The 22,798-nt window shown below is 49.7% G+C and overlaps 2 protein-coding genes across 4 annotated transcripts in view; both read left to right on the top strand.

Moving 5' to 3' along the window:
- Positions 1–13,318, top strand: part of FZR1 (fizzy and cell division cycle 20 related 1) — a 29,400-nt gene extending 16,082 nt beyond the window's left edge. For all 3 annotated transcript variants that reach the window (XM_038384062.1, XM_038384063.2, XM_043502533.1), the window contains exons 7-14: positions 2,571–2,754; positions 3,391–3,456; positions 5,048–5,150; positions 5,876–6,060; positions 7,051–7,284; positions 7,385–7,489; positions 8,427–8,519; positions 9,637–13,318. In XM_038384062.1, the coding sequence (XP_038239990.1) occupies positions 2,571–2,754; positions 3,391–3,456; positions 5,048–5,150; positions 5,876–6,060; positions 7,051–7,284; positions 7,385–7,489; positions 8,427–8,519; positions 9,637–9,678 (1,012 nt within the window). In that variant the 3' untranslated portion in view covers positions 9,679–13,318. The remainder of the gene's footprint in view (positions 1–2,570; positions 2,755–3,390; positions 3,457–5,047; positions 5,151–5,875; positions 6,061–7,050; positions 7,285–7,384; positions 7,490–8,426; positions 8,520–9,636) is intronic.
- A 2,737-nt stretch (positions 13,319–16,055) lies between these two features.
- Positions 16,056–22,798, top strand: C25H19orf71 (chromosome 25 C19orf71 homolog). The gene is made up of 4 exons (XM_038383582.2): positions 16,056–16,201; positions 16,968–17,200; positions 20,788–20,913; positions 21,492–22,798. Exons 1-4 carry the CDS (start codon positions 16,128–16,130, stop codon positions 21,632–21,634), a joined length of 576 nt encoding a protein of 191 aa, XP_038239510.1. The 5' UTR covers positions 16,056–16,127; the 3' UTR covers positions 21,635–22,798.

Below are 22,798 nucleotides of genomic sequence, written 5' to 3'. Positions count from 1 at the left end.
GGCAGACAATCCCCAAAACTGGTGTTTTATTCTTATAATTAGATTCACCAAGCCAGTAACAAAACAGATTCTGTAATACCACACTGGTTACCCAGAAGCTAAAACACAGTTCCCCTTAAGCAATCCAGCCCTGGGCTCCCACCTGGAGAGCCAAATCTAATATAGTGAAGATTACTTAAAATCTTATTCACCATATATAAAGTTCTACCAATCCCAAAAGACCAGACACATTACCTACCAGGTCAATGAATATTTCAGATCTTACCCAAAATACATTCTTATAGCCAATTCTTGTTAACTAATTTAAGTTTTATTTTAAAAAAGAGACAGAGTTGCTATGGTTAAAAGATCATTATACATACAGATACTACTCCTGGGGGAATTCTGCTCCCCAAAATTAAAAATGATGCGCACAATATTGCAAAATTCTGCATGTGGTGTTTGTTGAAATAACACAATATAGTCACACCAGTTTCAATTATTTTTGGTCATTTATTTCAAAATACCTGTCAGCAAGTATGTGTGTAACAATACAGACAACAAAAAAGAGTCAGGAAATGTTTTTTGAAAAATAGATTCCTTACTAGGCATATTAATACAGAACTCTGAGTAGTACTTCATTTAAATTATAATACAGAACTGTATTTCCCGTACCCCTCAGAAGCAGTGCAAAAGGTTGGAGGAGTCAGGGATAATGGAGGAGCTGAGGGAGAGGGAAGTAAATTGCTGGGAAGGAGCCTGGGTGTGAACTTGGAGGGTTGTTGGGTATGGGTGGGAAAAGTATGGAACAGGTTTTTTGTGGGGGGTGACGAGGAGGGATTGTTAGGGAGCTTCCCCGATGCAGACCCCGGTTGACTCCTAGCCTCTCCCATTCAGTCAGGCACATCTGCTCCTATCCACGTGTCCCTCCACCTCCACTCAGATACCACCTCCCCAAATCCCCACGTGGCCCTGCACCTCCCTCCCCCTGTGGCTCTTTGCCTCCACTCCCATTCAGCCCCTGCCCCAGTCCGTCCTTTTCCACTAGCCCTTACGAGCCCCTGTCGGACCCGCTCACCCAGCACCCATGCTTTCTGTTTCCCCATAGTCCCTGTCTCCTGACCTGACAGGCGCTGCGAAGAAGGCAGGCTCTTTCTCTTCTCTAGCTAGCTGGGAGCTGCTGCTTTGTTCTATTGCCACATCACCCTCTGGTGGGCAAAAGGCAGAACTGCAGCAACATTTCAGCAGAAGCTTTTTTCTGAACAAAAAATTAAAAATATGTGGCTAATTAATTATGCACATGCACAGTAGTGCAGGATTTCTCCCAAAGTAAGATATGAATAAAGTTCTCAGGTCAGTTTCATAGCAGAGATGGTGAGCTGCTCATTTGTAAAAGTCCTTTTAGAATCAGTTCAATAGGTTAGTCCACGTGTAGAATTCCAGGAGAATTTGCAAGGATAGTCCAGGGCACACCTGGAGACCTCAGTCTTGTGACTTGAACTTCCCCTGACGAAGTTTGGCAGATCTGAGATAAAAATTTGCAGGCCCTAGAGTTATTTTATAGTTCTCTCCACTAGGCTACATCTTGACAGCAAACATCACGGCAGGCATTCCTTGGAAGAAGAATAGGTAATATACATTGTTGCTTTGAAGTAAATCTGTTTCTTAGTCACACACTAGTAACTAGCTGCATTCATTAACATAAGATAATTAACCATTCAAGCAGTTCATAGACTGTCTACTACAAACTTCAAAGAGAAATGTAGACAATGATATTAGTACACCACAAGTTTCCTCTAAATGTTAATATTTCTTTTTGATCTCTTAATAGAATATAGTAACAGATAGGAACAGAAGTTTATAATCTACAAACTCATTAGATCACATTGATAAACTTAACAGATATACGTAAACACAGACAAATACAGTTAGTATCTACTTCTAATTCTCTGACAATATAGGTTTACATTTAAAAGAATTAAGGCTATATCTACACTACAGACTTTACAGCTGCACTGCTGTAAGGTCTCCCATTTAGCTGCTCTATGCCGGTGGGAGAGAGCTCCCCTGCTAGCATAATTAAACCACCACTAACGAGTGGCGGTAGCTATGTTGGCAGGAGAGCGTCTTCCGCCGACATAGCACTGTCCACACCAGTGCTTTTGTCCATGAAACTTATGCCAGTCACGGGGATGGGAGATTTCCACACTCCTGACCGACAAAAGTTTTACTGACAAAAGTGCTAGTGTAGACAAAGCCTAAATCTACTTAACCTGGCTTTGATAATGATCTACAAGAAATGGCCCTGTTTACCAGTTCAGTACTCCTCGAATATATTATTAAAGGTTGATTTTTTGGGTCCGTTAACCCTCAGTGGCACAGGGCAGGTTCCCTCTTTTTCATTTTGTGTCCATTACTTCCCTCTAGCTGCTCACCTCAGGAGGGTTGCAGCACCGAAGGAATAGTATTCTCTCTCTTTCAATCTCTAAATTTCTCTAGAAGGGCAATGATCAAAACGGTAGGAATTTCTCTAAATCTCTTTGTACCTTCAAAGCCTTATAAAAAAATCACGTCTCTCTTTGTGTGAACAGTCAGAAGTTGCTAAGATCACCTCGAAAACCAACAAGAAAAATCTCGAAGATTCCTTTCAAAGTGCTGGATGCTCCAGAACTGCAGGATGACTTCTACCTGAACCTAGTGGACTGGTCTTCTCTCAATGTTCTCAGTGTTGGCCTCGGTACCTGTGTTTACCTATGGAGTGCTTGTACTAGCCAGGTAAGGCATGGCCCTTTCCTTGCTGCCATGGGAGAAAGTAAAATGGACAGCAGGTCAGTTGGATCGGCCTTTGTGTTACGTATTATGCTGCAGTACTCTTTCCAGTACCCTGGAATGTACTATCTATGCCAGGAGTGGCCAGCCTGAGAAGGAGCCAGAATTTACCAATGTACATTGCCAAAGAGCCACAGTAATACATCAGCAGCCTCCCATCAGTTCCCCCCCTGCTTCCAGCACCTCCTGCCCACCAGCAGCCCCGATCAGCTGTTTCGTGACGTGCAGGAGGTTCGGGGGGTTGGAAGGAACGAGGGCATGGCAGGCTCAGGGGAGAGGTGGGGAAGGGATGGAGTGGGGACAGGGCCTGTGGCAGAGCCAGGGGTTGAACAGTAAGCCCCCCTCCGGCACATGGGAAAGTTGGCGCTTGTAGCTCCAGCCTGAGTCGGTGTCTAGACAAGGAGCCACATATTAACTTCAGAAGAGCCGCATGTGGCTCCGAAGCCACAGGTTGGCCACCCCTTGTCTATGTGGTGCAACGTACTAGTGCTCTTAGTTCCAAATACCTAATCTGCTAGGCAGCTAATCTCCTAGTATGCATCTTTTTAGTCCTAATTTCTATCTTATTTCCTAATTTTCAAGGTTACCCGGTTGTGTGATTTGTCTGTGGAAGGCGATTCTGTGACATCAGTGGGCTGGTCAGAACGGGTCAGTATAATACTACCACACAGACCATTAAGACGTTCTTTTCAAAGACGTTCAAAGCTCCTGTTAACTTCTTCAGTTGCATTTGTAAGAGTTCAACATTTCAGAACATCTGATCCTCAACACTAGAGACTGATAGGAATACACAGTGTCTCACACTGGAGTGAGAACCACCTAGATTAAATTCAGCGAGCAGCACATGACCTTGGTCAAGAGATGCCGAAGAGCATTTTTCTCTCTCTCTCTCTCTCCTTTTTTGTTAAAGCCTAAGATGTATGCGCTTGAGGTATGTGCATCCTTCCCCTCCCCCCTCAAAAAAAAAGAAAAAAGCACCTTCCCTGGATAGCAGGGATGGACCTGGACTGGTCTGTGAGTGTAGAACTGCCTCCTAAATTGACTACAAATATATCTGTATGTGAGTGAGCCGTGCTCTTAGAGAGAGGTTATGGTCTACTGCTTGTTCTGGAGAGATGGTCTGCATGAACTGATGTGCTTAGTGTCTTTGCTCCAATTACTCTCTGTAGTCCTGTCATGCCAGATTTGTCTTCCTTGTTCCAGGAAAGGCTTGGGGCATAAAAGCCCAGAATCCTACTAAAAAAGTCTCTTGTGAGGCAAAACCTCCAGGTGCTCTATTTGATGTTCTGTATAGTGCCATGAAATCCTGCCTGGCTGGTTGGTTGAGGCCAAAGTGATGTATCCCATTGCAGAAGAATTCAGCAACATTTCCCCCATTCTGTTTAAACAAATAGCTTCTGTGAACAGGTATTCGCTGTCCCTTTAGCAAGCACTCACATGGAATTTAGAGTGGAAGACAAGGAGTCAAGACTGCCTCCTGGGTTCTGTTTCCAACTCTGCCAATAGCTCACTGTGTGATGTTGGGCAAGTCACTTAATGCCCATGCCTCAGTTTACCCTATCTGTTAAAACATCTTGGAGCTTGGGGGTGTAAAAAAGATGTAATTAGGTAATGATTGTAAAAATCTTGGAGGGCCTTGGGGAAAATGTGCACTAGAAAGAAGTGCCAATATTATCTATCTTTAAAAGGATCTATTGATACTTTTCGGTTTTCATTTCTACAGCAGATCTTCTTTTAATAGTCGTGTCTTAAGGTATTGCAAAAATTGCATCTTCATTCAACTCATTGCTGATTAACAGACTGAGTTCCTTTGAGCAGGACAGATCTTACAAGATGTGTAATCTCCAGATGATACTCCTCTCCCCATCCGTTCGCCTTTTAGGGACTGAGGGCTAGTCTTCACTATGGGGAGATTTGACACTGCTGCTATTGATGCAGTATGGATAGCTTTAGAGGTCTAGTGAAGACCTGCTAAATCAACGGCAGAGATCCCAGAAGAGTAAGGGAAGTCAACTGGAGAGCGTCTCCTATGGACATAGCACAGTGAAGACACCGGGATAAGTCGACCTAAGCTACATTGACTCCAGCTACGTTATTCACATAGCTGGAGTAGCGTAGCTTAGGTCGACTTACCCCATAGTGAAGACAAGCCCTCAGAATATGTTGTGTGGCTCTTGGATCTCTTTGTACATCTACTTACTGACTTTATTGATTACAAGTTTTCTTTTTGTGCATTTAGGGGAACTTGGTAGCAGTTGGAACTCACAAGGGCTTTGTACAGATCTGGGACGCAGCTGCAGGGAAGAAATTATCCATGCTTGAGGGTCACACAGCCAGAGTGGGTAAGGAGGAACAGGAGGCAAGAGGGTTGAAGTTTACCATTGAAAGTGGCATTTGCTAACATAGAAGAAGGATCCCTTGAGGCCATGTTAATATTGCAGTATTGCTATAATTTTATGATCCAAAAGGGAGTGTGGGAATTATCACTCCCACCCCATCCCCACTCACCATTCCTTCCCTAAGCCTTCTATGAAATAGCTTTTTGTTTGTTTGTTTGTTTGTTTATAAGAGTCCTTTTAAATTGCACTGGCCCGCTTTTGGGGGTGGTGATACTATGAATCATCGTCACATACAGTTGTGGAAGGTGTTGTGTGATGAGGCATCCTAGGTGTGTCCTGTTGAATGTCATTGGTTTCAACTCTCCAGGCTGGCTGCTTGAGGATTCCAGTTCATCCTACTTTTCAGGGAATAGCTTTTACAAGTAGGCCGTGTGGATTGGTGACCAGGTCGGGTTGGGAGTCAGGACACCTCATGAGTTCTGTTTTGATGACCTCACGCAAGTTGTTGCACCATTTGTGCCTCAGTTTACCCCACTGTAAAGTGGGTGTAATATGAACTCCCATAGGTTTTGTATATGTTTAAAAGCTTTTTGATCTTCCAACAAAAGTTGCTCAAGAAGAGATTTGTGTAGTCCTCCTCTGGTTATAGTGGCTTGATACTTACCCCTAGGAATCCTGCACTGACAGCTGCATGGAATTCTCACTCTGTTCCTTTGCCTGCATTACAGGTGCCTTGGCATGGAATGCAGATCAGCTTTCTTCCGGCAGTCGGGACAGAATGATCCTTCAGAGAGACATCCGGACCCCCCCACTACAGTCTGAGCGACGGCTTCAGGGCCACAGGCAGGAGGTGTGTGGGCTGAAGTGGTCCACAGACCACCAGCTCCTAGCGTCTGGTGGAAATGATAACAAGGTAAAGTACTGATTGCTATTGGTGTAGGCCTTGGCCTCATCTCTGAACCTGCACTCCTAATCTTAAAAGCTGCCTTCTTTCAAAAATATGTCAACTTTGAATTCCAGCCTCTGTTTTTTTCTGAAGATGCCTTTTTGTTACTAACGAGATGATTGACAGACCATTCCCCCCCCCCCCCCAAATGTGGCTAAACTAGACTATCCTTAACTTTCTAGTATCCGTCTTCAGTAAAAACTAATAGGGCAGCTTAACTATCCTTTGTTGCTCCGAATGTGCTTGGGTATCTACACCTGTATGTTTGGCCTGAAGGATGTTAGATTTCAGTGAAGCTGGTTTAAACTGTCTCCACTTAAACTTGAAGTTAGGCAGTGTGCAGTGAGGGAAGTTTTCAGTTTTAAATAACTTAGTTTACACTGAAATTCCCTTCTGCACGTTTTTGTTTTAACAGGCACAACTCGGGTTGACTATTTACCAGAGAACAAATAATGGTTACATATGGTACCAAGAACAATTCTGAGAGCACCTTGGGATAGATTCCTGCACAATTAACTCCCCAGACACCGGTGTGATGGAATATACTATATCCCAAGCTCTTTCAATTTCTACTCTATCTTCCATCCCCCCTCCTTCTTCCCCCCCTCCCCCCCCAGTGAATGAGAACAGATTTCCAAAGATTATGATTTTGACTGGATTATTCACAAAGTCTTGCATGTCAAGAGACCAGAGCACTGCACATAGTCCAAGTGACATGAGTTTGTAGCTGTTAGACTAGCCCAAAAAGGACCCCTGAGTTGAGCAGGTTTGGCGATTCCTGAGGGAGAGGTCCCAGTACAGGAATCACTAATCATTAAGATGTAGGTGTATTGGCTGAGCTGTGCAGGGCAGCCTCACCAGGCTGGGCTTTAGCCTGTGCTGTCTCCTCGGTTTGGAGGGCAGGGGAGCCGAGGTTGGAGTTGTGTGTTAATTAGTCTTGTTTCTTCTCTCTCCCAGCTCCTTGTGTGGAATCACTCCAGCTTGAGTCCTGTCCAGCAATATACAGAGCACCTAGCAGCAGTGAAAGCTATTGCGTGGTCTCCACACCAACATGGTCTGTTGGCCTCGGGTGGTGGGACAGCTGACCGCTGCATTCGGTTCTGGAACACACTAACTGGGCAGCCCTTGCAGTGCATTGATACTGGGTCACAAGTGTGCAATCTGGCTTGGTCCAAACATGCTAATGAACTAGTAAGTTCAACCACGGGGTTGGAGTCCTGCTGCTGAGCTTTCATGGATCAGGAACTGTCAGCGCTGACTCTCTTATAATTCTTGTGTCTTCCCCCTACAGGTGAGTACCCATGGATACTCGCAGAACCAGATTCTCGTCTGGAAATATCCCTCATTAACCCAAGTAGCAAAACTAACAGGGCATTCGTACAGAGTCTTATACCTGGTAAGCTATAACCCATGCCCTTTGCTAAGTGATCTCTCATATTGCTTCTGGTTCTGCTGCGACTGGGTTGTGCACTGAGACTGAACCCAGACTGGCTAGTACTGGTATCTGCTGGTTCCTAGCTATCCAGGGTTTGGTTAGTGAAACAAACAAAACTAAACTTAACTGCACTCAACAGGAGCATTTGGGATCTGGCAGTCCCTGCTTGCTGACACTGGAATGAGGGATTCTTCTTCACCGCTTGACAAAAAGTGACACAAATTAACCTTTGGACAAGCCCCAGGTTGTCAAACTCCAACTCCTCTCGCTTCTGAGGAGCACAGATACCTGGTACAGCAAACAGATCTTAAGGGAAATTTATAAAAGCCAAAAGTTTCTTCAGAGTTAGAAGGCATTTTTTAATCCTCCCCCTTATTCCACCTGCTATTTTCCCTCTTCATGGTTGTGCATTAAAACATTCAGTTCTGTTTAATCCAGTTCCATCTCTTGATAGCTATGTCTCTTTCCTGCTTTGTTCTCCCTCTCGTGGTACTTGAGGAAGATTCAGCACAGAATGGGATCAGCTGAGCTTGTCTCATACTGTATTAGACACTGTGGCTAGTTCATTTGTTAACAATGTGTAGAGTGATGTTGGCATCTTAACAGCTTACTTCTGGCTTTATAAAGAGAGATGCGATTCCAGAGATGATGTGAATGACCCTTGTGTACTCTATAGCAGCATAAACTGAGACTTGTTTCCATAATTCTGTATCTTACCTGTGGCAATGGTGACGAGGCAGGAGGAAAGCAAAGGCAGGTGGGCCTGGTTCACCTCCATTAGAGAGAAGGAATTGAATGTTTGTATTCTGGTGTGGGGGAGGCCTCCATTGTAAACTACCATTTAGCAACCTGTGAACATGTATTTTGAAGACTGTTTGTGTTTTCTCTCTTGCCTTAGGCAATGTCCCCTGATGGGGAGGCCATAGTTACAGGAGCAGGAGATGAAACCCTGAGGTTCTGGAATGTCTTCAGCAAAACCCGCTCAACAAAGGTAAACTTGCTAGTGTATGTGGATAGTTAGTTCCTGTTTCTGCTGCAAGCGCTGCCCAGTGAAGGAGAGTCCTCTAGGAGGGAAGCTGTGGATCTTCTATCCAGCTCTAGTCACTTGCTGTGTGACATTGGACAGTCACTTCACTGCTTTTGTATACCTCCACTTACCTATGTGTATAATGATCAGACATGCAATGCTTCTCCCTTAGCAGCTGTGGGGATTGAATCTTGATCAAATGCTAAGGGGTTTGTTATCCTCACTTGAAAGTAGTGATTTGTGAGGCCTCTGTGCATAGAATAAGTGAAGTAATTAGTACAACTAAAGGCCATCGGTCTCCATTTCAGGCTGGGTATCTACATTCTTAAAATTGAACCATTGGTAGTTATGCTGGTGCCATGCCACACCACTGATTTTAAGTAGCAGAGGTGTAGGGTGTCCACCTTAGCCTGCTCCTTGCTAGCATTTTAATACACTGTTGCAGTGTCCTTTGAGTACGTATTCTTCAGTTCTGGCACAGTGGCTTTAGGAGACAGGATCAAACTCCTTTAAGTCCCTGAGAACTGTCACCATTCCAGAGATGACTTCTCAGTGGAGGTCTGGAGGGCTCTTTTTGAAAGTAGTCTCCAGGCATCTTGAGCAGATGTGGAGAGACAGCAGAGGATGCCAGGAACCAAGATATTATGTGGAGGGACCACAGAGAGACAGAGACCAGCAATTAGTGGATTGATTGGCAGTCTCCATCTGGTTTCTGGTGGCTCTGCTGTAGAATATACGCAGCAATCCCTGTTTCACAGAAACTTGTACTGCAAAACTAGCCCATACCATCTTCTGCCATGCTCACACTCACCGTGCACCCTGTATACATGCATGGGCACAGGAAGATTGATCTCTGACCAATATCAGTCGGGCATGCTTATGAAGGTTTGCCCTCTAATGTCAGGCAAGCCCCAGACCATTTCCCTTGGTTTGCCTCGAGCCCTGGCTTCGTGGCAGAAATGCGTGTGTGGGGGATAGGGCTGAGGCAGTGTGGTGGAGCTGTCTGCGCTCAACTCATTTTCTCAGTGAATATTTAGAGTGGGGATCTTGGGTTCAAAACTTTTTTTTCCATTTTTTTCAGGAGTCTGTGTCTGTTCTGAATCTCTTCACCAGGATACGGTAAACCCCGTAATTGCACACCAGGGGACCCCGGCACGATGTGCCAGGAAAAAACCACTAACTTGGCGTGTATGGAACCTCTCGCTATCAACCAGAAGAGGGGAAGGGGAGTGCCAGTGGGTTTGGAGGCTGGACTTTCAAGATTCTTCTTAAATACATGATTGCGAACCATATTGGACAGTATTTGGGGTGGGGCTGGGAGGGTGAGGCAATTATCAAAGGGTTAAGAATCCCTTCTTCATAAAGGGGAACAGTGCAAGAGGGAAAAACTAAAGTATCTAATTTTATACATAGGGTAGAACTTGTGTGATATGGACCATGATAAGGAAGACTAGGCCAAGGGCATCCCAACTGCTGCTTTGTAACCTCTGTGAGAGATGAGTATTGTGGCAGGGGGGGATTTGTTTGTGAGGGGTTTGGAATGCTGCTCTGGGTTCTTCATCATTCTCTGATTTGACACACTTCTTCGGAAGCCGGAGTTAGTCAGACTTGATCAAATTTTATTGGTGGGAGAGGACAAAAGTTAGAGCTGGGAAGAAGCCTCTCGAATGTAGAATGGGTATTGTTTTTGCTTGGCACTAATATTCCAAATAGAAAAAAGAACTGCTTATTTTCCTCAGACACAGTTTTCTCTTCCGTTTAAAAAAATGACTAATACTTGACATGGACGTTCACCTAAGAGTTTAATTTTCAGCACACTTAATATCTGGCAAAAAAAAAATTGAGCTGAGAATTTTTTAAAAGATTTTAACAGCAGCTGCCTCTTCTGAAGGAAAGATTACTGCACAATCCAAAGAGATGATTATTTTTTTAAAAAGAATTATTGATATTACACATTCAAAGCTGGTCTCGACTTTTAGTTTAATGGGGAAACAATGGCTTTTTTTAAAGACGCAGGAGTATTTATTTAGAGCTTTATGCTGTGCCAATTATTGCAGACTGATTGCTGCAGTGTCTTTCTGAGGACAAAAGCAGTTGAGATGGATTTAGAAAAAAAGAGACTATTGTGGATGTGTTTTCAAAGACAACGGTTCTGTAAGATTGTTGCTTGTCTTCCACATGGGAAGGAAGAAACATCATGTGTTTGTAAGTCTGTGTGCGAGGGGTTTTAGGCAAGGGAGAAATGTTGCTTTTTTTTTTTTTTAAAAAACTTCAATTAGGTCAGAGCCAGAGGCCCATTTTTAAGTTTCAGGAAGAGAGAGATCCTGCCAGTTTGTTGGAATAATGCAGTGAGGTGTGATGCTAAGCACTTGTGTGTGTGTGTGTGTCTTGCTTTTAATTTAAAGAGAGGCTGTTATGCTTGCAGCAGCCAGTTCCTGTCTATGTTGTACATGTGCCAATGCTCTCCTGCTGTGCATCTGGCTGTTCGGCCCACCCCCTCGCCTCCTTGCGTAAAATGTTTGGATGTAAGTGCTGTCTCTTTCTTCTCTTGGCTGTGTGTGTGTGTGTGTGTGTGTGTGTGTGTGTAGACCTTGTCCTGTTGTACATAGTGTGTAGGCAGATACCTTCTTGTGAAACCATACTGCCTGGGTTGCAGGGTGGGGAGGTGTGGGAGGCAGCTGTTTCTCTAGAGCAGCAGTGACCCCTTTAGAAAGGGCAAATTTAGGGTAGCAAGTCTGGCAAAGAGAATTGCCATGAACTGTGATTCTATTTCACTACAGCCTTGACCAAGTGTGCCATTTACAGCTAGTGCGTGGATGTTGGTCTCTGGGTACTACCAGTGCTTCTCAAGACTTGTGTGCCCAGAATACGCTGTGTTCCTTAGCAAAACTGACAGCCTTGGAGCTCTTGAGGCCAAAAATGGGACCTGCATATTCCCATTGCCTCCTTCCCCCACTCCTCCGAAAAACCGTTTCATCACAGATCTGCTTTACCCTGGTTCTCTCCACAAAATTCTGAGGCACTGTAAAAATGTTTTGCAATGGTCTCCTGATTCCTCTCTTGCTGCTTGTTACATGTTTGGCATCCTTAACCATCACATCGCTAATGCACTGAGGAATTGTTACCTGTCAGATCATTAAGCCAGGCACACGTGTCTGAACTGAAGGCATCATTTGCAGTGAAACATGGTCTGTCACGGGTGCCTGTTCCACCCCCTGGGGCAATTATGATGGAGAAAGGACCATAGGAAAGTAATGCACGTCTTAAATCAGTGACTGGGAGGAGGGGGAATATGGCTGCAAGTTACTTCTGTGGCTTAGTTTCTCATTTGCGATCTGTGCTTTGGGATAACTGTTCCCCCAGTCCCCTAGCTCAATGTCCAAACCACCCACCAAACGTTTTCCTCCTGGAGAAAAATCTGTAAATGGAGGGAAACCAGGAAACCATCCCTGAAAGGGGAGTAAATTTGTCTCTGCTCAAGCTGTGTAAAAGTGCTCACTTAATGAGAAGGGAAACTCGGAAGGTGTCTTGTGCAGAGGAAAGGTGGAAGGTCTGATGGTGTGTGCAGGCATGGTGGGGGGCGGGAAGGAGAGGTACAGGCTAGGTTGTGCAATGGTCCTGGTAACTATACTGACAGTAATCCCCTCTGCCTGCCCCAATACCACAAGCTGGAGAGAAGCAAGCTTTACTGTTTGTCAGGCATGTGATCAGCCTAGGCTTGTGCGCCCTACATCAGAGAGCCACCCTTGCTGAGGCAGCTGGTAAAAGGAACATTCGAACCCATGATGAGATGAGCTTTGCTTTTTATTGGGGAGGATTTGCTTTGGAAGGGAAAGGGGAGCAGATCGTCCCCTTCCTTTAGGCCTGCAGTGTTGGGTTTGGTTTTGAAGTAATCCCCAGGAATATAATGGGGCGTGGAGAGAGGAAATAACAGAGAAATCTAGATGCTCTGGCATCTGTGCTGCAGTTACGCATGGGAGCTTTCTTGTGTGTTGCACTGAAATCTCAAGCAGAGAATTGCATTCGACAGAGATCTCGGTCAAGAGGGAGCATCCTTCTGTATGCTCAATTTGTCATTCTCTGCTTCTAACAACATGCTCTTTATTTCTGTCACGCTGTTTCAGAACGATCGCACTCCTAATCCTCCCCCTGCTCGGAAGGCTGGGCTAACGCCTGCCTTGGGAGCAGGACAGGTTACTTTGTGTTCTACTGTTCTGCTTAGTAGGGATGGATAGTTGATTCCTGATCCCATAGCTGGTTTATGGTTGAATGTATCGGCTACCTGGTTGGAGGGGGGGGAGAGCAGTCTTTAAAGACAGTCTTTAGTGGACATAAAAAAATACCAGCACAAATTTCCCGCTTTCCTGTTTCCCGTGCAGTTGCCAAAGGAGGTAGTTTGCTGGGGCCAGTGGAGTGTCCTCAAAAGGTATCTTTCTGGGGGGAGGGGGTGCTGGGGGAATTTGTGTCTAGAATCTCATGTATGCAACTTGTGTGAAGCAATTGGCTGTCTGGAGTGTGTTCAATAGTGTTGTAAATGGAAGAAGAAAAACTTGTGTACACTTATTTCAATGCATGAACCATAACATTTCTGACTTGTACAGTTCAGGCAGTTTGAAAGGTGTCCCCAGAGTTTATGCAGGTAAATTCTAAGAACTTGTGGCATTGTTACATATAATGCATCCTATGGTGGGGAAAAAAATAGAGACCATTGTAACTTTTCATGTAAAGCAATGTAACTGGCATTAAATACATTGTGAATTTAAGCCTGGTGTCACTTTCTTTAAAGCTTCATGTGAAACCCATGAGTGATGTGCTTTAAGGTGCTGTGTGGATCCTGTGCTCAAGTACATGAGCGTGCCCTTCATCCACACAGCTGCGCTGACTTCACTGGAGCGAGGGTCTGACTGGAGAAGCAGGGCCAGAGACAAAGTGACTGTGTAAATATGAAGCCCCAGGTCACTTTTCAAAATGTTCTATTCTAAACCATTTTCATTAGTTTACAAATTAAACACACTGGTTGGCCCTTTGTGTGTTGTGGCAAAATAAAGCAGAAGGTTTTTCAGTGTCAACTTTCCTTTTTTTTGCTGCCTTTTTTAAGCACAGTGCCGTTAGCACCGGAGGTGGGATTCCCTTGGGTCCCCTTTGCTCCTCCTGCAGTTCTTGGGGCTCTTCACCACTCTGCAGCCCTGAGTCCCGGCAGGATTCCAGGCAGGGCTGAAGCCGCGATTCCCAGCGGGGCTGAAGGGGCGCAGGGAGGAAGGGGAGAGGGAGAGGCACAAGAGCCCTCTCCTTGTCCCCAGAATCAAGGGAAGAGCAGAGCTGCTGCAAGCCACTGAACTCTTTCCTCTCTCCTGTAAAAATGGCGCCGGCTGAGGGACGGGGCGGAGTGCACCGCCTGTTTCCTGCAGCAGCCCTGCTTAGCAGCAAGGGAGCAAACAGCCACTCAGAAGAGGTTTCTCAAAGACAGACAGGAAATGTGCAGCCTCAGACATTTTAATTGCAGGGTCTGTAACCCAGGGGCACCATTTTAGATTTTGATTGGGGCGGAGGGTAGCATTCCAGGGGCTGCTTGGCTGTCAGCCCCAGGCAGCCAGGCTCCCACTGTCAGGGCTTAAATTCAGGCGCACCAGATTGGAGCTGGATAAATGTTTGGGAACCCCCCTGTGTCTCCTGCCAGGCTCAGGCACTAGTCCCTGAGAGCCTCCAGTGGGGCTGAAGCCTTGAGTTTCAGTGGGCATCAGGCAGGACTGAAGCCTGGAGTCCCACTCACTTCTGGTAGGGCTGCCCCAAGTCCCCACACACCTCAGGTGGGGCTGAAGCCCTGAGTCCTGGTGGGGTTGACGTTCCGAGTCCCAGTGCCCCTCCAGTGGGGCTTCAGCTCTGTGGGAATTGTGCCTGGACTCAGGGCTTCAGTCCCACGGGAAGCACCTCGGGACTGAAGCACCCCCTTGCAGGGCTGAAGCCCTGAGCCTCTGTGAGCCCTGCAGTCCACTGAAAAGTCTCCAGATTTGGACTGGGGACCACTTATTGACTACTCCCACTGTAGATGTTAAGCAGTGTTGGACAGAGGATTTTTGCATCCATCCTGTGTAAAGAAATGAGTGTCACTTGTGTCAAAGGAAAGATTTAAGAGACCAGATGGGCAATACTACTGGGGAAATGGCAAGTGCCCCAGACAAGGCACCACATGCTGGGAGACAGCCTGTGTTGTGGTGGTGGTTGAACACTAAAGGGTGGGTGACATATTTAAACGTCTGCACATAAGTAGCCTAGTGAGTCCCAGGATATTAGACAGACAAGGTGGTAGTGGTCAGGTTGTAGATGGTGAGACCTCCCCATATTCTCTCACCCATCCTTGTCTTACTAAGAATAGTAATCCATGCAGCTGTGTGCACCAAGATGGGGACAACCAAATCCTCATGCTTCAGGACATAAACAGATCACAGGGGTCAGGAAGGAATAGTTTTCACAGAGGTGCTGCTGGGCACTGTGTATAGATTGGGCCGTTGTCTCCGTTTGAAGGAAGAAGTGCAGATTTCAGTTTGCCCGTTGAGAGCGCGAGTGCCCTTTGTGGAGGAGGGAGGTTTGAAATGGCTGGCTAAAGCAACAGAGCTAAAGGAGGGTTTCAGCTTCTCTTGTGAGTTGGTAACTGGCTCAGATACTTTGTGCTTGCAAGACAGAATTTAGGGAGCTGGTTGCTGCTGGAGTCCCCATACCTCACTTTTCTCTTGTGCTTGGCTTGAGCTGCACACTGTCTGCCCTACTCTGATGGGTGCGATGCCATACTAGACGTCCTGTCTAGGCGGGTGAGGTGCTGCCGGGAGGCTTCTCTGTTGGAGGTAGGATCTGGTCATTGGGGTGAAAACTGAATTCCCTGCAGCAAGAAGGCTATCCACCTATCCTGCCCTCCTGGCTCTGAGGGTTACTGACGGCAGGGGTCTGTGCATTGCCCCGCAGGCAGGAATGGAGCAAGAAAAGCAACTGACCAGAGAGTGTCAGTCAGGTAGGGTGCCCATTGCTATAACATCCCCGCACACGCACACACACACACCTTGGCGGGGGAAGCATTGCAAATCCTAGCAGCCCAGACAGAAGCGTACACATGTGGGGGGTGGGAACTGAATGAGGCAAACTCACAAGGGTGTAATTGAGCTGGGGGTGGGTCTGATAGCCCAGCCTGGGGCAGCTGGAGTGGTGACAAAGCAGCCAGCGAGGGTCTCTGCGCTGGTGATTGCTGCAGAATCTGGCCAGATCTGATCCTAGGGCACTCTGCCTCGTTGTATTGCAAAGACATACTGAGAGGAGCCAGAAGAAAACCTTCCCATTCCCCTGAAGGGAATGGTCCTGAATCCCACCCCCAGGGCGGCTGCCCTAAATCTGCCACTCCCCCCCCCGGGCACTCTCCTGGCAGACAGTCTAGCTGCCTCCTCCTTTGCCAGCCTGGTTGCTAGGGGATGGTTGCCATGCTTTGTGTTGGGCAACAGTAGCCCAGAAGGATGACTGGCGGCAGCAGTGAGCCGGCAGCAGCCCGGGCAGGGGCAGCGTGGCCTGGACAAGGCGGGCACAGGGGGCATGGATTTGGAGGCAGACCGACCATACGTCCCTCAGGGGACGCTGGAGACAGACTTCCCGACACCATTGTACAGGTGAGAGGCTTGCTGGCGTCCGACCGCAGGTCTCTGTCTCTTGTAATACCCGGAATCCCTCGCTGGCTGGTGGCAGTGAGAAGCGGGGCTGGGAGCCAGGCCCTCCCGGGTCCCAATCCCAGCTCAGTCACTTTGCCTCTCTGGGCCTCAGTTTCCCCAGTGGTAGAGTGGGGATGATGATCTGCTCCCAGAATGCAGTGGGGAGGTCTGTGATGGAAGGTAAGTAGCACTGAGTCTGCCAGACGGCCAAGAGGGAACCAAAATACCTCTTCGGTGGGGATGGGAAGCAACCCTGAAACCAGTGGGCTGCTCTACCCCTCACTGTTGGCTGTTCTCCCTCATTACCAGGTTCTCAATGGACCCCCTGCTCCCATTCCATGTAAATCTTGGGCTCCTGCATGTTGCGTGTGGCTGACAGGCAGCCTCTGCCTTCTTTAGACAGCAATTGGTTACTCACTAGCATGTGTCTGTGCCCTCTGACCCCTGGCCGAACCTAGGACACGTGTGCGCATGCATGTTCGGGCTGCTAGCTGAGCCCATGTGGGTGTCCTAGGGATCCCCCATTCTCCACTGTGGGGAGCAGCTTTCTCTGAGCTCCTGCCCCACCTCGCTGAGCCCTGACCCTAGCAGCCTGGCTCTGAGTTCCCTGTGTGCGCTCCCTGGAGCAGGAGCCAGGATGGCCCCACACGTTTTCTCCCTGTCCCGCTGGCCATGCGATCCCTCCCTCGGCGGGAGATGTACAGTGACGGCTCTTTTTTGCCTGCAGTGATGAGTACCTCACGTTGCATGGGCCCCGCAATGCCCCCATCCTGAAGCAGGCCGTGCATTGGAAGTGCACCCCCATGGGCCGAGATGCCATCTCCCAGACCTGGTACACAGGGCTGACCAACAGCGACAACCGAGACGCCTGGTACACGCTCACCAGCGGCCTGAGCCGCGAGGCCTACCACCGCTGGGCCCGCTCCCATGCCGAGAGGGAGCGGAAGACCTTGCCCCCTGGTAAGGAGGTGGGGCTGGGAGTGGGGGCCGTGTGTGGAGACAGAGAGCGCCGGTGTACAGCACTTGAAACCCACCCTCTGTCTCGTGTCCTGCACTGTGCCTGTCTGCAGATCGAGACCGTTCCCAGAGCTGTTCACCACAGGGGGACCCAACAGCCACTAAACCCTGCAGCTGCTGTTGCCACTGCCCTGGTCTGCCTGCAGCCCGCGGGAGCCGCTTGCAAACCCCTGCACTGCCTGCACAGGGTGACAAGCCACTGTCAAAATGCCTCCCCTGGGGCAGGGTACCAGCTGCCTGTTTCCAAAACTCATCCCGTTGATACCAACAGCTGGCTCCTGTCATCACCCGGAACGGTTCTGAGGAAGGTCTCGCTCTCCAGATGGGCCCGGTGCTGAGCAAGGACAGGCAGTTTTCCCACAGTAGAGTGCAGCGCCAAGAACCCTGGGGGTGACCTCAGTGTTCCTAGCACCTGGCACAGGGGAATGCAGCACCAGTGAGGACACAGTAACTGGGGGCGAATGTGCAGGGTGGCTGCTCACTTCTGGGTCTTGCACTATGGCAGAAATCCTGGGTTCCATTCCTAGCTCTGCCCCCAACTCGCTTTGTATGACACGTGGGCCAATCACCTATCAACTCTGGGCCTTGGTTTCCCTATCTGTAAAACAGCAGCAAGAGCTACCGGGCAAGGGAGTCATGAAGCTAAATGTTTGTACAGCCTTTTCCATCAGAGGATCTCAAGGGCCGATAATGATTGATAAGAAAGTTTAAATCATATTTCCACGCCGGTCTCTCTAAATGCCCCCCTCATGCTGGGTTCCCAGCCGGGGCTACGCTGCTCAGCACTGGAATGCAGAGAAGAGCAGAGGCCTAAACAGAACCTTCCTTTCTGCTCTCTGACGCTCATTGGTGTTGTATTCCCTGAGGCGTTGGGCTCTTGATCGCAGCTTGCTGGCTGGCTACTTATTTGTATTGTCCTTAAGACACGTTTGTAGGATGCTGGGAAATAGAACATTGACTAATCGTCCTTTACAAAAATATCTGCTGAGGCTTGCGGCGGCAGGGGACTGGCCTCGTGTTCTGTGTCCCCAGCGCACAGAAACTGCGGTCACCAGGACTCCAATGGCATGGCAACAAAACCCTGCAGCAGCGAGTCTCTGAGTCCAGGGCTTCAAACTCGGCCTTGTGCTCCAGGGCTGCAAACAGCTGTACAGATACTCCCATTTGCCTTCTGAGACCTACTCTTTCGCCGGGTCCCAGAGCTGGAGCAGGAACGTCTTCACAGCTGTTTTCGGCCTGGGAGCGTAAACCCTGGGGGCACAGGGCTGTAGATCTGGCCTCTTGCACTTGCTGCCAGGTGGGGGTGGGAGGATTTGCAGTGTAGACATGCCCCAAGGCACTTCGCTAATTAAAAAAAACTACTAATAACGTCACTAAGATGGGCTGAAAGAAAGCTGACTGATTATCTTGCAGATTCTCCTCCTCTTGTTTGGCTAAATACGTGTTAAACACACGATTGGAGCAGCCATTTAATAATAGCCTCAACCAATGCCCTAAAAGCTACTGGGGCGGGCTGCCTGCTGCCCTGTGTCTGCACAGCACCAGCTGCAGGGCAATGGAGTGTCAGGCCAATTAGCTTTCAGCCCAGTTCTGCGCTCGCTCTGCCCTGGCATGAGTGCTGATGGGGTCAGTGCAATGGGGGAATCACGTCTGTAGTTTTATAGGCCCTGGGAGTCTCATCTCTACAATGACAGGTTTCAGAGTAGCAGCCTTGTTAGTCTGTATTCGCAAAAAGAAAAGGAGTACTTGTGGCACCTTAGAGACTAACAAATTTATTAGAGCATAAGCTTTCGTGAGCTACAGTTCACTTCATCAGATGCATTTAGTGAGCTGTAGCTCACGAAAGCTTATGCTCTAATAAATTTGTGCCACAAGTACTACTTTTCATCTCTACAATGAATCCGGAGGTGATGTGGGTAAATTCAAATTCATGGCATGGGGCATCTTTCCGTGCCAGGCTCCTTTAGGGAGTGAGCCGAGCGTAGCAATGGCAACCTGCCTAGATGATGAGGTTTTTAGTGAGTGTGTTATCCTAGCACCTGGGACCCCACTGTGCGGGGTGCTGGACAAACACGGACCAAGGAGACGCTCCCTGCCCTGAAGAGCTGACTGTCCAAGATGAGACCAGCGGCCTAATCGCTGTCAGGTTTTTTGTAAAGGAACGTCTTGAGCTGACCTTGATTCCCAGACAGGGCTGATGGGACCCCCTTTAACCATCCGTGTGCGCTGGAGCCTGGCCTTCGTGGGAGTGGGGGAAGGGATTGCTCCAGAGCTGCTGTAGCCAAGGCCGGGGAAATGTAGGATTTCCACAGAGGCAGCGTCAGGGCTGTGCCGTACGCAAGCCAGGCTGCGTGGTTGCGGGAGGGAGGTCGAGGGTGCCCCAAGGCTATGGGAAGTGGGAGCAAGTTGAGGCTTTGATGCTCTGCATGAGTCATGCACCCATCGCTGCTTCTGCGCATTTGCCCCTTGGGGGAACGTGCCAGGGCCCTCGGGGGCACGTCGGGGAATCAGGGCTGTGCTGCACACTGGACACTTGGGGTCAGTATGATGCACCAACAGCCCAGTAGGGGGAGCTCACATTCTTTGCGCAACAGCTGGAAGGACCTGGACAGCTGTGCAGGGAACATTGATACTACCTGCGTTTTGGAGGTGCAGAGGGAGCTCTCCTCTGCACTGCAGCCGGAGGCCTGGGGCCGGGACACCACAGATCAGGGCATGAGGCAAGTCAGCATGGACGGATCCATGCAGACTGACTGGGTGTGATGCAAAATTGCATCAGCTGGGTCTGAGTTTCTGCAATGCAGGGGCTGAGAACTCCCTCTGCCCCCATGCTCTGGCTGCTGCTTCGCACATGCCCCCACCTAACCCCAGTCTTTCCAGAGCCCTGCTCCTCTCTCTTTGGGGAACGCGGGCTCAACTTTGAAATCTCTTGCACTTCACGTGAGGATTGCAAGACACAAAGTCACTTGCTTGTGATCTCCTGGAAAAATCTCCTTGGGGGCTGAAATTTTCCGTGCCAGGCCCTGACCCCCAGTGACTCCTTGGGATGTTTCGGGGAAATCAGTTTTTAAGTAACTGACAAGCTGAGGCAGTGGGGAGGGGGGCCAGGGAAATGTCTTTTCTATACATTTAAAACCAGTATTTCGCACATGGCTGATTGCAGTATGACTGAGGTGTAAAATGTTACCCTTTGCATGTGACGGTGCCTAACCAGCCAGTGGAACCCCTTGCCACAAGACACTAACGAGGCCTGGAGTTTACATGGTTACAAGAAAAGGATCAGATTATTAAGACTAGCCAGAGCTGTGGTAAGTAGGAAGGTAAATAATTATAAGGCAGGGGAACCTGCAGGTTTCAAGGCACTAGCCCCTCGCTAACTGGCTGAGCTCAGCAGGAACATTGCCTGCTGTGAAGATTATTCCCACATGGTCTGTCGCGGGGTTTGCTGGAACATGCTTTGCATCGCCTCAATCCATGCCTGGCTGGGCCCCATCCCAGTGACTCTGCTGGGCCTTGCTTTGCTCCAACAGCCTATACCCAGCACCTGCAGGAGGTATCGTGGTATGACCCAGTGGTCCCTGCTCAGTACTTGGAGCCCAATACCAGGTGGGGGGCCTTCCTGTGGAAAGACAAACCCGTCCTCGGAAAGGAGTATGGTAAGAGCTTGTGGATTTGATCTCTAGGGCTCGGGGGAGTGACTGGGCAAAGCAGGTCACTGACTTTTGCTGCTTCTTGCTCCTCCCTGTCCCCCACTCCCTGTGTCTCCCTCCCCACACACACACGCAGGGGGCTCAGAGGCAGTGTGCTGGGGGTCCCTTGGCTTCTGCCCCTCATGCTGCCATCAACTTCCTGCAAGACCTTGGGCAAATCGCTTTCCTTCTGGGGGCAGGGCTAGTGATCTGGCCGCTCCTTTGCTGGGGGGGCTGGGGGCGAGGCCGGGAGCAGTGCTAAGTCTCATGCCGTTAACCTGAGTCTGTTTGTAAAGGGGGAGGTGGTTGCGGGTGCAGCCTGGCCTCTGTCCTGTCCCCATGGCCTCTCACAGGTGGGCACATCCTTTCTCCTGTCCCCAAGCTGTGAAGCAGGTATAAGACCTGCAGCATCCCGAGCGCCCTGGGGAAGGCGTGTGAAGTGGCCAGCAGTGTTAAATCAATGGGCGAGGCCTGGCTGCTCCCAACGTGGTTCTCGGAGTCTCTCCTATGCCCCCCACTCACTTGCTCTCTCCTCCCCTCGACAGTTGTCAACCGAAACCGCGCCAGCAGTGAGCTGAGGGGCCACGTTGGCTATGTCCCCTGCTTGGCCGCCCACGCGCCTGCCTTCACCACCAGGGACCTCCGCACCTGGCCACTCTTCAGCGCCCAGCCGTCCACCTACCAGTAAACGCTGCTGTGCCACAGGCTGTCTCTGGCAGGGCTGAGGGGAGTGAGCAGGTCTGGGCGGTGAGCTGCCCCCAGTGGCCCAAGTTGCTGGGCTGCCAGGGGCTCTCCTGGGTATCCTGCTGCAATGAGCCTGGCTCTGGGCTCGTGGCTGGCTGGGGTTGTGGCCAGCAGCCCTGGGGACATTGAGTACCTACGGCAGGCCTGTGTCTGTGCAGGCTGAGCTGGCAGCAGGCCCTTCCCACCCATGTGCCCACCTCTGCTGCCCACAGCGGGCTCCCTCTCCTGCCAGGAACATACAGCATCGCCACACAAGAAACTCCTGACTGCCTTCCCACTCTGCCCAACCCCTGCCCCTTGGCCGAGTCCTGGGCTGGAGTGGGCAGCAGCCAGAGGGGTTAACAAACAGTGATCTTCTCCCCCCCGCCCCCCAACTTTCGTTTCTGCCCCGGGCAGGCACCGGCACTGTGTGTGGGCAGGGCAAGAGGGCTTCTGCCTGGTTGTGCCCCCTCACTGCAGGGTCCCAGGCTGGGCCTAGGTGCCCCTTGACATGCACTTACGAGGGTGCTCTTGGGCTCACCCCCAGTCCCCTGGCCTTTCTTCCCCTGGCAGCAGGTGCCAAGGGCAGAACCTGCTCTGGGCTCCTCCCCACACTGGCTTGGGGTCTTGTAGGGGACACGGCTGATACTGGGGCCAAGGGTTCAGGCTCCCTAGGCTTGCTGCTCTGTTCTTCCTCGGCAGCATCACTGCTGCCCTGAGCTGGCCGTGCCTGGGGCAGGGCTCACCCACCATCTCATCCCTGCTTTGTTCCCGCTCCAGGCAGCCACAGGGGCTGACAATGGTTCTGCCCCAGCCATGAAAGGATGAGCAGTGCCAGCAGCTTCCTGAGACTATCCCCCTCCTCCCGCCCCCCAAGGACTCTCCTGTCTGGGCAGCTGGGTTTACCTGGCCCTCCTCCCCACCCCGCTCTCTCAAGGACCCACTCGTTCACCAGCGCCCCCTCCCTGGCTTCTCCCTGCCCAGAGCCAGTCCTGGGAGCTGGCAAGGCAGGGGCCCACCATCCCTCGGGGTCCAGGCTGGAGGGTCCTGCTGCAGGACAAGGGAATAGTAGGGTTTCAAGTGGCCCCCACCCCGTGGGATCCCTCTGTCCTGGGCTCCCAGCCCTCCC

This window comes from Dermochelys coriacea, chromosome 25, assembly GCF_009764565.3.
Source record: "Dermochelys coriacea isolate rDerCor1 chromosome 25, rDerCor1.pri.v4, whole genome shotgun sequence".
In the NCBI taxonomy this organism is placed as follows: domain Eukaryota; kingdom Metazoa; phylum Chordata; order Testudines; family Dermochelyidae; genus Dermochelys; species Dermochelys coriacea.
This window is presented reverse-complemented; position numbering and strand designations above follow the sequence as displayed.